Here is a 17,180-nt window from a genome sequence, read left to right as displayed (position 1 = left end):
GGGTATTTAATGTGGCCACACACATTCACAGATAGACCTTACATTCAGTGCAGGCTTATAACACACATGACATCAATGGTGCAGCTCAGAGTGCGATCTGCAATGTGAAGAAAGCAGTGCATGTAAGAGCAAACTAGAAGTTCAGAGCAGCAAGAATAAAGTCAGATGAGTGTGTGGAATTTGGACACAATAAAGCAGGGGTGTCAAACTCTGGACTGCTGGCCAAATCTTGCCTCCGACGTCCTTTTTTTTGGGCCCCAATGGAATCCTAAATATATACTGCAGTTGGCCCACCGCTGCATTGAAATAGTGCCGCTACTACAATACCCTGCACTTTTGCTGTACTTTTCCTTGGTACTCCAAGCCATGGACTTGAATGGTTGGATTTTCATAGAAGATAATTGTAATTATTATTGATATCCTGTGCAAAAAGGTTACTATTGAAATTTAACCCAGAAGGCTACAAATAGAGAAAGAGGCATAATGTTTATTTTAAACAAAATGTAAAAAAAATTTGTATGCCTCTTTTTCTATTATAAGCTTGTTCCAGATTGAACGTGAAGCAACACCTCTTTGTTTGCATATGAAAAGGTTTTATATCTAATGAGAAGGAAAAAAATGTTATATAAATTTCAAGGTTGGCCGGCCACTTTGTCCAAAATTTGATTTTGGCCCACTATGCATTTGAGTTTGACACCCCTGCAATAAAGAAAAGTTAAGCAGTTAACATTAAAGTGTAACTATAGCTCCACAATTAAAAATAGCGAGCAGGCAGGATTTTCATTGCAGAAGGGACAGGTGATGTCTCTTTTGCAATAAACATACGTACCTGCCTGATTGCAATCCTTTATTTTAAAGTACACTGAGCTGCACATGTGTGTAGGATGCCGGGATATGCTGAGTATCCATCATCCCTGGGGCAACCGGGGCTGAATGAACTGCCATTGTCATGCATTGGAATTGCATAATCCAAACCAAAAGATCCAACACTTGTGCCCACAACGAAGAGAGGACAGGTGAGTATAATAAAATAATACATTGTAATCAGGCAGGTAAATTTATGTTATTGCAGCAGACACATTACCTGTTCCCTTTACCAATAAAAAGACCTGTCTGCGTGCAATGTATTTTATTTTTTAAGGTTTGGTTCCACTTTAAGTGTATTCTCATAAATAAAGCACAGCTAGGCAGCTTTGTGCTGTGTCGTAAAATAGATTTGCTATGTGTAATAAATCCGCGAACCAGCATTTGTGCTCAGCAGCTTACACTGCTGTTAGAATTAGTGGTCTAAAGAAGGACTACATGGCCTAAAACTTTTCTCATTTGCTGCCATAAAACAAATTTAAGTTCTGCCACCATTGTCTCATGGATCATAAGGAGAATATACATCTATCACATATCATGCTACGAAACATATTATTTATACATCCTCAGATAATATTAGCCTATGGGGATATATGAAGTCACATAGGATCTGATTAAGTATAAGCCGGTGACGTCCCAGCTGTCACACTATCTATGTTCATGCTATGACGGCTATTTTCAGCTGGCCACGTGTCACATTCAGATGATGGGTGACATTCCTTCATCCCCAGACTGAGCACAAGGTCTGTAGAGGTTTCCCATAGAACTCCTAGGTCCCTCTGATACTATTTCAGGATATTTTCATGCAAAATGTTCACATTCTATAATATTACACTGGATGGGTCCCTGGAATTCTCTCAGAAGTATTGCTGTGTGCTTTGAATCTTCATAAATAGGTGATTACATTGGTACATGGAAGTTACCACACTACAGCGGGGAACATGCGGAGATAAAATCAATCTGGGTAAGTTACAATGAGAAACAAAATGTATTCGTAAATTACTTTATAATGTTCAGTTCAGCAGTAATCTATAAATCATTGTGGAATATTTATATCACACAACAGCCATATAGCAGCACATTTAATATGGATATTATTTTTGTTTTTTTCTTCAATATTTTGTGTGGATTTACTTTTTGGTTGATGCATTTGTTTGACAGAAATATAATAGCATATAGTTTTTTTTTTAACAGCATACATTATAAAAGAAATGAAAACAAATATCCATGTTCTGCATCAGCAAATAACCGTTGGAGGTCCGTCTACTAAAACGTATCTGATTGGTTGCTGAGTTTGTCTTCGATACTTTTAAGCATAAAAATAAAATAAAACAATGCAAAGCAGAACCATAATAAATGGGAAAAATATTATTTTATGTTTTACCTGTATAATTTATTAAAGGGAAAACTCCCCATTCAAAATATGCAAGCAGGATTTCTTTTATTGCAGTGACTCGGTCAATTATGATGGTCAAAGATCAGGAATCCGAAAGAGAAGAAGATGGTGTCTGCTAAAATATAGGGACAGGATAATGTATTTAAAAATTTGTGATCAAGCAGGTAACTTTACTTTATTACAGAAGGAATATCACCTATCTCTTTTGTAATAAAAGACCTGCCTGCTCACAATGTTTTTAGTTTTTAGCTTTAGTTCTACTTTAAAGAGGAATAAAATAACCTATAAATTCATATAATAGCTATGTTGTAATGTTAGAAAAAAACCTTTAAAATGTATTCAGCAGATATCATTTATACATATAATTTATTAATATATATACCATCCCTTCTGCAAAAAAAAAAGCTGCCTGCTCACAAAACAACTACTTGCCTCATCTCTGGTGCTGTTTCTGAGGATTTAATCATTCTACAATTTATTAACATTATTACCATCATTTCTGGGTTGTAATATGACCCCCAAACCAACTTTCTGGAGTCTGAGGACCATTGGATAAGCTTGGGACTTACAATGGCTTTCTCCATGAACAGTATAATGATGTGGAGAACAGATCTGACATCATCAAGTCAGCTACACTCTCTGCATTACTGAGGACCTCTCAGTCCTAGCAAGAGGACAAGGGGACTTTTTCTGTCACATGACCAGCTTGAATCCTTTTGAAAAAAAGTAGGAGAGGGGTAGGACTGGTTTGTGTGTGTTCATGGGACTTGGGCTTTATAAGTATCCCTAGTTGCAAAGAAAGAATGCAAAATGTGTTAGGCTTTAGTATGTGTGCCTAAAGCAGTACACATACTTTTATCAATACAATATTCCAGGGCTTCTATGGCACCCACATAATCCTTAAAGTAAATTGATAATATATACTGTGTTTACAGAGGCATTCTTAAGCACAGCTTGGGGAATGAAGAAGCAACATGGACACTGTGGTGTGTGTTGGGTCCATTTCTAGCATCAGAGCTTTATGGGAAATCCGAATACAGAAGCACCAAGAGGAGCTAAAAGCCCAGAAGGAGCGCAGAGGAAGGAAGGCAGTGGGGGAGTAAGTGACCAGAATGTTTTACTTGCACTTGCACATCATACGTTTTTATGTAATTAAATCTGCCCATGATCTTACCAGTTACTACTTTTCTATGGTACCCACATTAGGGTCCAGATGAAGATAGTAAAGTGCATTTTTTTTTACACTCCCCCTGTTGCAGGAAAGGGTAAAGGAAAGGGTAAAATGACCCTGTGGTAGTTAAAAAGCCAGAACTGGGTAACACAAACTGCAGCTGTCCAGGCCTCTGCTCAGTATTCTGCAGCCCAATAGCCCACCTTAAGACCCCCTAAATGTTCCTTGGGATGACAAAAAACATATTAGAGAGATATACCTTTTAATATTTGCGATTGCTTTTTCATACAGTCATGGGTTGGGGCACAATGGTGTCCAAGTTTAATTTCTTAATTACAGAAAAGTGAGGTCACTAAACTAATTGTGATATCTGACAAGTGTGTATCAGTTTAGGAAATGGCAGGACAAAATTACAAAAAACCAATCATTCATATTTATGTATTTTATATTAAGCTGCTCTCCTGAAGTTCAAGATTAATTATTTACTTATCATATGTTAACCACAATGGAAAACAGTGTTTTGTGTTCAGACTCTTCAGTCTTTAGTATTTATTTGTAGATTTGTGTTTTGTTACTGACAAACAAATACAGTGTAGACTTTTCTGATGACCAGTGCTATACAGTAGTCATACGGCCATAAACAGTGCTATATTAGATTGTAAGCTCATTTGCCACCCCTATTTAATGTACGACACTACATAATATGTTGGCCCTATATATATACTGTTTAATAATATTATTAATATAAATAATAATAATCATCATCAGGGTACAATGCTGTTTAATAAGTACCATCTACTCTCCAATGCACATCTTGTCTGATCTGATGAATTATGACAAAGTTAAATACAATTAAAATGCAAATAAATTTATGCTTACATATGCATTCACTACTTTGCTCCTTCAGAATCTCTAATGTATGGGAGAGTCGTATTCAGTTATCAAAGCTAAAGGAGAAGATTTGCAATGAAGATGGAAGGCTGATTCTCAGGATTGAAAAGGAGGAGTGGAAGGTACCCTTGGCTTTAAAAGTGGATTTAGTTTACATGTAAAGATTTTTTTAAAAGACCTAACTATAAAATGCTCCACAAAACAATATTTTAAGGGGAAGAAGAAAGAGGGAAAATAGGGACCCAGGAAAAAACACAGTGTAGCAATCAGAACTGTACATGAACACCAATATGGTCATCAATCTGTACTTATGTCTGCTTGGTTTACTTTTTCATATATCAAGAAGACTTTTCTTTAAAATATTATGATGCTTTCATCACTTTTGTGGCATCTAAACCAACTTCTTCAGGCTAGGCTTAGACCTGAATCACTAAAAAGAATTCTTGTGTGGTTGCCAGTGACTGGCACCCTGGCAGGGCTCAGCTGCCTGTACTGCAGCACCCGTTCTCAAAGAACCAGCATTTGCACAATTGACAGCAGATAACAGTGAGCGGTACTGAACGCCCCATTCATTCTCTATTGGGCTGCTGAGGGTGAAACGCTATATGTAACATCTCACCCAAGTAAGCGATTCACTGGCGTTAGGCAGAAGAATCTTCACCGCAACCTCACAGCTAATCAGAACAGAGCCCAAGTATTGTGTTTAAGTGGACTGATACAGGATTAAAATATCTGTTTTTCTTATTTTCTTTGCTAATTGGGTTAATCACTAATATATATATATATATATATATAAACCTACTCATCACATCATAGTTTTCCAAAATATATGTATACATCAAAACTTAACTGGCAGCTATCTTCACCCTAATTGACATGTATTGTATGACATGGTGTAACAGTAATTGGTGATCTTGGTGAAAGATGGGTACATAGATGGCAACATTAACCTATACTAGCAAAAACTGGTTGATGTGTGCCATGGTAACATGGAGTGTGGTTGTCCGATCATGAAAATAGTACAAATGTCCCCTAGAAAGAGGGACACTTAGCAGATATGACTGGGTGCTCATAAACAACAAATTATTGTGACACACATTTACATATCTAGCATTACTGTCCTTTGCAGTTCTCTAAATTTGATGCTGAAAGTCCTGCCTCTACCAGACGCAGGTCTGAACAGGTTGCTATATAATGTCCATCTTTTGTCATCACGTAAGTATTCCCTATGATGATGGAATGGTAAAGAAGCACTAACCCTACATTTCATACAATACTAGTCCAGAACTCCCCAGCTAACAAATTTGGTAACTCTGTTGGCAACTATTCTTATGCCTCATCCTCTGCTGGGTAGACATACCATCTCAGATTAATTCTATTGTGTTCATACTTCTGCAGACACTGCCGGCTTGCCTCGTAAAATTGTCACAGCTTCAGGAATGGCAGCTCCACCGCACCGGACTGACGGCCATACCCACATTCATAGCAAGCTTTAATAACCTTTTGGTCTTGGACTTAACTCGAAATGCTATTTCTACAATACCTCGAGAGATTGGTAAGTCATAATGCATGTTAAATGTGTAACAAGTACCTGCCGTATAGGAAATACATGCTGGCCTTCTTAATACTTTGGAGTGTTAGAATTCCTGATCTCTGTATATGGTAAAGTTCAATGACTTAGAAACAAGTGAAGCAAACCATTAGTATGAAAGCCAAGGAACTAGTTTTCCCATACTTTATGTATATCTCCTGAATTATACTATAATTATAACTTTTTTGTTATGTAAAAGTATAATTAAATATTAGCCTGTTGTGCCTGTGTACTGAATGTGTGTTGCATACTTTAAATCAGTTGACATGTATTGTAGGTAGACAGCACTAGTGGAAAGTGGCATTGAAGGTGGAAGTGGCATAGAATGGATGGAGCATGGAATGATGAGGAAATTACACTGGATTCAGTATTTATTTAAAGGTACACTAGATTTACTGCTAAGTTTATAAACAACTAAACTTTATAATCATTTATAGGCAGACTGACTAAGCTCCGAGAACTTCTGCTCAGCTACAACCGCATTTCTGAGGTTCCTGCAGAACTGGGAGACTGTGAGGGTTTAGAAAGACTGGAACTTGCTGTAAATAAAGACATTTCTCATCTACCAAACCAGGTAACCAAAGAACAAGCAAAAAGAGATAAAGACCATTTGTAGTTTAACCTCCTACTGGCAAGCATTTCACCTACAGAACACCAATATTTTTGTTCTAATCCAAAAAACGCATCAGTATGCTCAGTGGTACAAGAATAATTAAGTTTGTCCTAAGTATATCAATTTTATAACAATGATAGGCAATTCCAAACAGCTTTTAATCACTGAAAAAGATGAAATGATTGGGGCAACCCACCAGCAGAGGTTAATGTATTTAAATAGGTGGAACTGGATAGATTGCTTTGATCCATACTATTATTCTGCAAGGTTTCATTTTAAAGGTTTTGCAGAATTTGATAGTAAACTGTAAACTAACATGACAGTGTAAAGCCACCATAAGGGTGACAACAAACAACATACCTGAAGCATTTTTCAGCCTATTGAAAAAACTAATTGGGAATAGATGTTAAACCTTCCTTTTTTTACTATGAAGAGAAAATGATACCCATTGTGCTGCTACCAATTGGCACATAGATGACAATGGTGCCAATATTTTTTAGAAAGCAAACAGAAAACCAAGCTGGTCAACAGTTTAAGCCACTTCACACAGGTGACAGATTTGTAAGCATAATAAATATTAAAATTAAACTTTTTTTGGACTTTTTATCCATGAAAATATCTTGGTCAAATGTTGATCATAATTGGTAATTTCAGACAAATGTCCAAAAATGTTTTACCTGTACATATAATATACATATTTATTCTGAAACCCTCACTTTATCATCCTCCAGATCAGTAAACTGAAACAACTCACCCATTTGGATCTTAATATGAACCAATTCTCAGAAATTCCAAGGGCTGTTTTGGATCTTCCATCATTAGAATGGTTGGACATGGGCAGCAACAAACTGAATGAACTACCCAAAGATATAGACAAGTAAGTATCTTCTGGAAGTTGTGTTTACTAAATTACTACGAGCAGTGGTAGTTCACTAATTGGGTTGCTTTGAAAATTCCCTTTATTTTTTTCACAGGATGAAAACTTTACACACTTTGTGGCTTCAGCGCAATGACATTTCTGACCTTCCAGATTCCATTATTAGCCTGACAAACCTTAACACTTTGGTCCTAACTAGTAATCTTTTGAAACAGATACCACCTTGTCTGCAGAGCTTGCACAACCTCCGGTAGGCATGTTTTCAGTTGAATAAATCATTAAAAAGTAGGCTTTGAAGAAAAATTATATATACACACATATATTTATATACCAATTAGTATTCAAAGAGTAGTGAAAAATAAAATTGTACAAACGTGAGCTTTTGAATAAATGCTCAGTGTGAGTGCAGTGACATAATTGGATATATTGCAGTGTTCTCCCCAGCCCCTTTTAGCGGGGCACACCACCCAGCACTTTTCAGTAACCACCGGGCTATTTTTGGGTGTTACTGATAAGTTGGGTCACAATACAGGGTCTGCCACCAGCCTAATTTTTCTTCCTACCCAGCTTAAAAAAAATTCTGGGTTGGACACTGTATTGTAACATTTGCTAAAACTCATTACAGTTGTTTTGGTTAATACTAGCCTATTTTTTTACAAAAAAAACTTAAATTTACCCAGAAATAACAAGGAGTACTGGAACACTGGAAAAATGTCCATGTTTTTAACTTTATTCAATTTTCTTATTAGGTTTGTAAACTTCAGGGATAACCCATTAGAGCTTCAGATTACTCTACCACCCAGTGATAAGGAAGAAGAAGAGGAGGAGAGGGAGCTGTATGGCCTACAGTTCATGCAAGCCTATATCCAGGAGATGCTAAAATGCAACCACTTAGGTATGTGTCTAACAATAGTTGCAAGTTTCCACACAATTTCATTTTACTTGTTGAAATGAAAGAGGCAGCCATTGTCTTGTGACTTGATGCTTGGCTGTTTGTCCAGAGGCTGCTATATATTCTGACCCCGAACAAGTATGCAGATTACCAGTTTTGACTTAACTTTGCTGTCTACCTGCCTGTTCCAAGTCAGTGGTACAGTTCAGTAACTAGCATTTTCATGAGAAAGTTAGATATGACAGCAACAACAATGTCACAGTACAAATTTATTACAGTTATGATCCGAGAGGCATAAATGAAAAAAGCACATCTGGGTCTTTAGGACAGATCACAATATTAATTTACATGCATCATCTTTATCCTGCCAGCGCTCATTTTTATCTTTTCTTTTGTTGGGATTGGTTTGGAACTTTATAGCACGTGCAATACCTCATTGGGGTACAGATTTTTTTCAGGATTAGGATTTTAATATCAGTTCTAAAGGGAACTTGTGCCAAATTTTATTGACAGATAAACTGATGCTTATTGTACTTGTATGGTTTTGGAAACCATCACATTTTGGTAGCTAACTAAAAGTGCTTTTATCATTGTCATAATGTAGACACATTGTAAGCTTTTTATGGAAATTTTAGTGTGCTGTGCAAGGGTCTCCCTTCAAATACCTCTCTAAAGATTCAATTAAAAGTCCATCTTTGGAGGATGATGTAAAAAAATGGAAACCGTAGCAATGGTCATTTAATGTCAGGCTCCATACAGATGTTAGAATTATGTTGCTGGAAATTATAGTGATCATGGCAGAATCTAGATAGAAATCTAGATAGCAAAAGCCATTGTTTAGTAATCATTCAGTCTATATGCAAGTGTAATACGATCAAGTTGGTTAAAAAACATTCCAATAGACATGTGGCTTTTCCTTGTGTTTCACATACTAATCTAGATATCAACAATTATGGAGATTATAGATGTGGCAGTATGTTAAACAGTCAGGTTGGTGTATATATATATATATATATATATATATATATATATACACACACACACACACACACACACCCTAAAAGTTGCCTTTTTTAATTTTAGTTTCTTTGCTCATACTGCCACAACATTTCATTTGCACATAATCCTTGTATGAAGAAAAAGAAAAAAAAAACAATGCCAATCATAATGTGATCAGCAATGTCTGGATATACCAATATATAACCAATATGGCAGATGTTGATATAAATTGCCTCTATGAATTGAAAATCAGGAATAAATGCCTGATGCCCAGTTGTTATTGTTACTGTTTGTCCCTGTTTATTACATTGGCATGCAGGTCACTGATCTGAAACAAAAATACACAGTGATTTCTGACATGTATTAAAGCCAAAAAGGGTCAAGCAGCCAAATTTTTCAGCAAAGCTCAGCAGTGGCCCGGTCCATGTTTTTTCCGTTTTCAAAGAGACTCCTTCACCACTGATTTACAGGTAGCATTGTGAATTCAAGAATATGACACTCCTTTTTTTGTTTTTATTTGCTATTGTTGTTAGCTACTATGTCACCAGGCTCTCTCAGACCTTTGTGAGATATTAGCAGACAATACAAAGACTGTAAGGAAGTGCGCCCAAAACCAGCCTCACTGATGTTATCGAACAAGGCTGTGCTGGAAGCTTCAGCCTGTGACTGCAGGAAGCTGGGGGAGAGGATGACATGATACATCTGGCCATGTTACATCCCAGTCCATGCAACAACACCTGTAAATCTGGATAAAACATGGATTGTCTACAGCGGGTGGGAGAGTATGCACAATACATTTATTTTTTAATAATGAGCTAACAGTGCAGTGACAGGACCTACATCAGATGAGCCTGGAGAATAACCATGTTATGTATTTCAGACACCAAGCTGGATCCTCAGTGAAGCCATCAAAGCTGGATCAGCAGCGGGAACTTTATTGTACATATGCTCAGGATTTTAGAATTTCTTTAAAAGGCTTAAATGCACTGTGAAGAAAGAACTCATCAAGGCTGAGACTAAAAGTAAAATTAGAATTTTTTTACATTGTGGATGCTGTGATGGCAGTAAGAACAAAGACTTGTGAACTAAAATGTTTCTACATCAATTTAAGAGTCTGTGCTTTGCAGTTGAGGTACTGCGATCAAAAGTACATTCTCTAAGGACACTTCAGGCTCCGTATAGTATTCTAGGCTTGCATTGTAGCCCATACTGTTCAAGTAATCCAGACGTCCGTGATTTATTAACAGTTTGCAAAGACGTCCTAAATTCTCTCTTTCCTCAACAGTAATAGAAAGCCTGGAAACAGAAGAAAAGATAGCACTTTTGTACAGGTATACATATGTATTGCTTTGTTTCTGTAAAATAAATAAAATATTAAGTACATGTATAGGACAGTGTACATACCCTTGTATTCCTTCTGAGCTGCAGTCTGTGTTTTTCAGATCTATTTCATGTTCTTCTGCCTCTTCAAATTCTCTTTTCTCATTCTGGTTTAAAATTTGCTCAGAAATTCTAGAACCACATGTTGCCCAACTTGACATCCGCTGGAAAACTCCAAATTCCCTCTGTCCTAGTCCCAGCTTTTGGAAGAAATCTCTGCCCACATAGTGGTGCCAGTCACAACGGTGGTGACAACAAAGAGCAATAACAATCCCTTTAACGGGACAAAGGTATATTGATTTGTCTTCTGCATTGTCTGCATTCTCAAGTTTTCCAGTATGTATCTTGAAGCGCTTACATGGAGGTCCTTTCACTAGATTGGAGAAGTTCTGAACAAGACAGCGAAGAGCCAAATCTACAATTTAATATATGATTAAAGGTTCAGAATCCAAACCAGCAAAATGTGCATAAAAAAAAACATAAAATCAAACAGAGGTCATAAAAAAAGGGAACAAAGAGTAGAAACACAAGGGATCAGACCATAATTTTTTTTTTTATTTTTTTTTAGAGAAACCCCCCTGCCAGGGTAAGTAGGCACATGAAAACACTATGCAATATGCCGCTAATTTATTTCTTAATTTGCTAAAGTACAGATACACTTAGGGGTCTATTTATAAAGCACTGAATCTGTCATTGGTTTAGTTGTGTCATTGGCAGTAGATGATTCTCCACCAGAGAATGTCAGATTTTCTGCTTTATGACAGACCCTTAATTAAAACAGTGTGTGCAATTTTCCCTGCGAATAAGTTAGGTTTATAATGGTTACTTAACCATAAATTTAAATTAATATTGCTTCATATTCTGGGAAAAAATATTGTCACTTGCTACATGCTTCATCTTGTTGCAAAGCAAGAGTTTTTTTTTTGTTTTGTTTTAATTTTTACTGTTAAGGGTAGGTGTTAGTATAGAAGTAATATAAGTTTATTAGCATGAATGGTAAATGTTAACTCCTTATTTACTTGTATATGGCAAATGTAAAGGGTTCTGGCAGCAGGAATGTTATAATGTCACAGTTACTTTCGAAAGTTGTACGATTTACAGATCGATCACAGCCTGTCAATGAATCCACTGACCTGTTCCAGCTCCACAGAGGTGTTTTCCAATTCCAATGACTGGCAGTTGTTTCTGAACCAGGCTGGCAACACGCTCTAAAAAGAACCAATTACATATATTTTTTTGTGCCATCTTTTCACCTTCCTATCTCACTACTTCATATCTTGTCATTCTACTAACCTAAAGAAAGGTGCTGGATGTCAATATGCAGTCTCTCAAAAGTTGATTTTTTCTGTTTCCCATCCACCTTAGATGAAACGCATGATACCATTACCAGTCACTTCAATTAAACTGTCAAATCTATTATAATGTAATGTAAATCTGCAATAAAAATGGGATATTAAAAAAAATGTGGTTTGTTCAGGACAGTGTAAAAATTCTTACTTTAAATCTAGTTGTGGCTCTCTCTACCAGTAGAAAGTGGACATCATCAGCATCTTCTACAGCAATGTTCACCCAGTGGGATAATTTCCCTCGGCCTGCTCCGAACTCTACAAAGCAGCGAGAAGTGACCAGCAGACCCAACCTATCCAAATGACCCAAAATAGAGGCCTGTGAAAGAAAACACACACATACTGATGCTACACCAACTGATAAAGGACTCTTACAAGAAAGGAAAAATTGCTACCAATTAATAAGATAAACATTCTATAAGGTGGAGGTAGAAAAAAGGATGAGGTATATTACTTACCTACAGAAATCGGAAAAAAAGAGCAAATGCTGAGCACAAACAATGAGTCAGTGGTAGGACCCAAGAGTCGGGGATGCATGACTCTCACTGAAGTTGTCCAGATTTGCATACCTGTTGTTTGAGATGCTTGGAAGCGCTATCTCCATTTGCTGGGTCATTCAATGGTTCTTGTAATGCAGCGTGACATAATTTCCTGTTTGGCAGTGGTGGATCTAGACCTACAAGATTATGGTAACAAAACAAATTACTAAATGAATTTAGAATGTGTCCTAGTGGTTGTTGGAGTCATATGCAAGGTTCATCTGGAGAAACAGATCAATGTATCCTTTACCTTAACAAGCTCATTGTCTTTTTTTTTTTTTCTTCTCTGACCCAAGCTGTCTGCCACCAGCACTTTTCTTTTGTCTTCCAATAACAACTCAATTTCTATCCAGCCAATAAAAAATACCTTGGATTCTCTTAAGCTGTAACCACTAGGAGCCCTATGGCAGTGACTGGTGCTGCAGGGTAATAATCATCTAATAACTTATTCCTATGTAAAAACTCTGCTTTCAGAGTACAATCAATTTAAACCTGCAAATGAAAAAATAATTTACTGTGCTTGTTTAGGTTTAATTGTTTGTGTTGGTGATACTCCTGAAACAGCAACATGACACCCATTAGGTAACTTTTTTATTAACACTAACCCCTTGACTGCTAACCTGTCATGTGATAGTAAGAATGTTTGAAAAAGTGTAAATAAATGCAATAAAATAAATAAAAAAATGAATTATATTGAAATTGGGTACATAAAATATACGATGGACTCTTTATAAAGCAGGAAAAAAGATATTCACTAAAATATTCCCTAGTGAATAATCTTCCAGGACCATGTGTTTTATTTGTAGTAACTGATTATCCCCCAAGGAATGTTTTAGGGAATGTTAGATTCTCTGCTTTATAAATAGAGCCCAAAGAGCTCGTGTGTGTGTGTGTGTGTGTGTGTGTGTCTCAAAACTCACAATACACTTTTTATTTCAATACTTAAAACATGAATGGTTACAGGGTACAGTAGTGGAAATAGCAGAGAAATATTAGCAGGATCTCTGAAAGTGGAACTTTTTTGTAGTTTTGGATATAGGGAGATGAAGTTGCTGTTTGTCATCAAGGCAAATATAGTGAATCTTTATAATAACGGATACAACCAGTAATGATGCAGAAAAAAAGCTAAAATGTCATAAATGTACAGCTTTCACCAGAACAACAACCATCAAAGGTGGGAATTCCCATCACTCTGCTTGCACCTCAACTTTCAGTAAACTCCATACTTACCACTGGTGACCCTTCGTAGTGTTTCGATCAGTTTTTGCAGATCTTCTTTGGACAGGGAACTGAGGCTTACCTATAAAAACCATAGAAATATAAAAAAATCATGTAATCACTGGATAATCACCTTTATAATTGCATTTTTGAACTTTGAAATTTAATTTAGAACTTCCTCATTACAGCCCATTAGTGAAATAAGAGGTATCTGATCAGTTTCCTGACTGTCATGCTGACCATCTTGGTTCAGTAGTTTGATCACTGACCCAGAACAAACACAGGTCAAGTAATAATATTAATATTTAATATTATTAATAAATACAAGTTTTAATATATTCTCATATTAAAATAGAATAATTAGGAATTTTTGAGGTTAACTAAGAATTAAAAAGAGGTAAATAGAAACAACAATAGAGAAAACATGTGGTGTTACATTACCTGCCATTATTTGGATATCAAAAGTCACATTTTATATGAATGTAATGCTGTATTTATCTGATTTGTGGGGTCAGCTTTGTGATTCTTACTATCTTACCACACTATGAAAGCTTCAGCATCACCTACGTGCTAAACGGTATATGTTTAGCATGGTGCTGCTAATAAATTGTCCACTAATGAGTGAAAAGGGAAAATGCTAAACAGAAATCAGCACATCCGGACATTATATTTATATAAATATACCCAAAATTAGTATGCGTTCTATGCTTTGAAATACCTGTTCCTCGCAGGTGTGAATATCCACAGCACCTGAATTGATATTTTGCACATAAAAGACCTGGCAAACACAAAAGAAGTCATTATTAGCAAAAACTATACAAGGCACCATAACTGTATAATGGTTTAATATCTAAGGGAATCCACAGACACCTCTGGTCAAGGTTTATTTAGGGTGATAGCAATTGGACAGGTTATAAAAAACTTTTCTGATTACTACGGCTCTCCCTTATGATAGGCTGGTGTCACAGGTATCTGCAGTATTGCTTCCCCAGGTGCTTTGCAAAGGCTGACTATGAACAGTTGATTGAAGATTGAAGGAACAGATGAACAGCAATACACGTGTTCCAGGGGAGTTTATACATCAGCCATATTGGCAGATTATACCTGAGCTTTGAAATTCGTCAGAATAATCTCATGAATGCAGACAGCACCAAGAATACTGACCTGACAAACACCAACCCCACCAAACTCCATCTAAAACAATGTTGCCTGGACTTTTTGTAAAGTTTGCACTGCTGTTACAATGTTTAGTCTACTTACTGGTGGGGGCTTCTCCCTGGAATTGCATTTCTTAATGTGTTTTTGCAACTGGTCCTCAAACACTGTGCTAGGAGAAAAAAATAAAACCTATTTTAGGAAATGTATGTATAATGCTCATAGACAAACAGAATAATCAGAATAGTTCACACATCGGATCAGTGTTCTCCCCAGCCCCTTTTAACCGGGGCGCACCACCTGGCACTTTTCAGTAACTACCCGGCTGTTTTTATGTGGCTATTGAAGAGTTGGGTCACAATACAGGGGCTGCCACCCGCCTACAATTTCTTCCCACCCAGCTCAAAAAAATTCCTGGGTTGAGCACTGTGGATTATGATCATTAGGATACAGTGCAAGTGAAGACACCGGCATATAATGTATGGTAATCAGTCATCATACATCCACTGGGTCTGTGTGGCAGCTTCATTCATCCATCCATGGGGATCATATTATAAGGCTGCACTGGTGGACCTGATTTATTAAAGCTTTCCAAGACTGAAGAAGATAGACATGGGTGAAACTGGGTGATTCAGAAAACCTAGAAAGAATCTGGTCAATGATTAAAAACATTTACCAAATAATAGCAAATTATTTTTTAAAAATCCATTCCAGGTTTGCTGGATTAGCCAGGTTGACCCATGATAATCTATTTTCTCCCGTCTTGGGGAGCTTTAATAAATCAAGCCCGTTGTGTTCACGTTCCCAGCAAATCCAATCAGTTGAAGTGATAACCTCCAACAAGATCCATATAGCATCAAGAAATACATACAGCTCCCCAAGACAAGTCCAGATCTACCTTTATACCTTTGTTGTGCACTATTCAGAAAACAAGTGGGATCACATATGGAAGACTCACTGTTTGGGGTCCAGTGGACAAGGAATTCTTCTTCTTCCATTGGTTTCCTGCAATTAAATAAAAATATTACCAGTCTTTGTTTTTGGATTCTCCCAGATAATATAAAGGGAAATTCCCAATAGATCAGAGAGCCCATAGATGGGCCGATGTATGCAGAGCACCAACCCATCAGGATGGTCCCATGTGACTCAACCAACAAAATCATGCACCTGAACAAAAATGAGTATTGAAGCTTACCAGTCCCCGGATGTGGGTCTACATTAGTTTTCTATTTGTTTTATTTTTACCTGGTAATTCTGCAAGCAACACACTTCCTGTCCTAGGGTGACAACATTTATTTACTGTACTGTAATACTGTAACAATACAACAGGGTCGTCACCCTAGGACAGCACACCTCTCATCATTTCATTAGATTTACCTTTACTTCCTGTACTGCTGTCAAGGATTCATCCAAACAGGAAATTCTGCAAAACAGGGGCTCAGACAAATACAAATGTAATGGTAGTTTCAACCTTCCCCCTCTATTACTGGAGAAAGATTTATATTTCTTCCTGTGTTACTCTTACTAAGTTCCCTTGATTTCTGTCTGTTACAGTGTTGACACCAAGACAGGAAGTGAAGGTAAATCTCTTTTAACTGAGCCATAAAGAGAGGATAAATCATAACAAGGGCTTCAGCCATTCTCTACGCAATCCACAAAAGAGCAAAAACCTTTGACTTAAAATACATTTTAAAAGAAACAAAAAGAATCAAGTAATACAAGCTGCATATACGTCTTGCTGTCCACAAAACAGGAAGTAAGGGAAAATCTCTCTGAAGGCAGCACAGACAGAATTAAAGGGATTTTATGGTCAGGTATGGCCGTGCTACAACCTCTGTTTTGTCTTTTTGTATTGCAGGAGATTTTTCCTCACTTCCGGTCTAGTAAAACATACTCCAGCATGACAATCCACACTCATATACTGTTCTATATACCCAAATAATTACCTCCCCATTCTCTGCATGCTCACCACAGAACTTCTTCCCTTCTGATACAATCATCTTGCAATACCGTCTCTTCCTCTGCACAAAGTAGGCACATCTCCCTGGCAGGGGACCAGCAGCATGCTTAGCTTCCTCCTCCGGTACAGGGTTTACTTGTCCCTCAATAAACTCCATTATGTCCTACGTTTCTGTATGTAGTTCTCCCTGGAATAACCTCAAGCCCTACTTGCAGCCACTATCCCCTTCTTGTACACATCAACATGGATCCCTTTTGCCAGTTACAAAGATGGCTACTAATTGTGGCA

General features: G+C 37.0%; 2 protein-coding genes across 4 annotated transcripts; one reads left to right on the top strand and one right to left on the bottom strand.

Moving 5' to 3' along the window:
• Window positions 1–1,536: 1,536 nt before the first annotated feature.
• On the top strand, window positions 1,537–12,150 carry LRRC39 (leucine rich repeat containing 39). Its single transcript, XM_072419996.1, has 9 exons — window positions 1,537–1,828; window positions 3,196–3,359; window positions 4,339–4,444; window positions 5,721–5,877; window positions 6,351–6,487; window positions 7,258–7,403; window positions 7,501–7,653; window positions 8,153–8,298; window positions 10,175–12,150. Exons 2-9 carry the CDS (start codon window positions 3,235–3,237, stop codon window positions 10,195–10,197), a joined length of 993 nt encoding a protein of 330 aa, XP_072276097.1. The 5' UTR covers window positions 1,537–1,828; window positions 3,196–3,234; the 3' UTR covers window positions 10,198–12,150.
• On the bottom strand, window positions 8,552–17,153 carry TRMT13 (tRNA methyltransferase 13 homolog). 3 transcript variants are annotated; one of them, XM_072419992.1, is made up of 11 exons: window positions 16,879–17,153; window positions 15,891–15,937; window positions 15,038–15,104; window positions 14,496–14,555; window positions 13,790–13,859; window positions 12,590–12,696; window positions 12,172–12,339; window positions 11,968–12,034; window positions 11,808–11,882; window positions 10,699–11,089; window positions 8,552–10,590 (listed from the first exon to the last, which is right to left on the bottom strand). In XM_072419992.1, exons 1-11 carry the CDS (start codon window positions 17,047–17,049, stop codon window positions 10,401–10,403), a joined length of 1,413 nt encoding a protein of 470 aa, XP_072276093.1. In that variant the 5' UTR covers window positions 17,050–17,153; the 3' UTR covers window positions 8,552–10,400. The 3 variants fall into 3 exon arrangements, with proteins under 3 accessions (XP_072276093.1, XP_072276094.1, XP_072276096.1); XM_072419993.1 differs by having other exon boundaries at window positions 15,038–15,099; window positions 16,902–17,141; XM_072419995.1 differs by having other exon boundaries at window positions 15,038–15,099; window positions 16,879–17,033.
• Between the last annotated feature and the right edge of the window lie 27 nt (window positions 17,154–17,180).

Source organism: Pyxicephalus adspersus, chromosome 8 (genome assembly GCF_032062135.1).
Source record: "Pyxicephalus adspersus chromosome 8, UCB_Pads_2.0, whole genome shotgun sequence".
Classification (NCBI taxonomy): Eukaryota; Metazoa; Chordata; class Amphibia; order Anura; family Pyxicephalidae; genus Pyxicephalus; species Pyxicephalus adspersus.
This window is presented reverse-complemented; position numbering and strand designations above follow the sequence as displayed.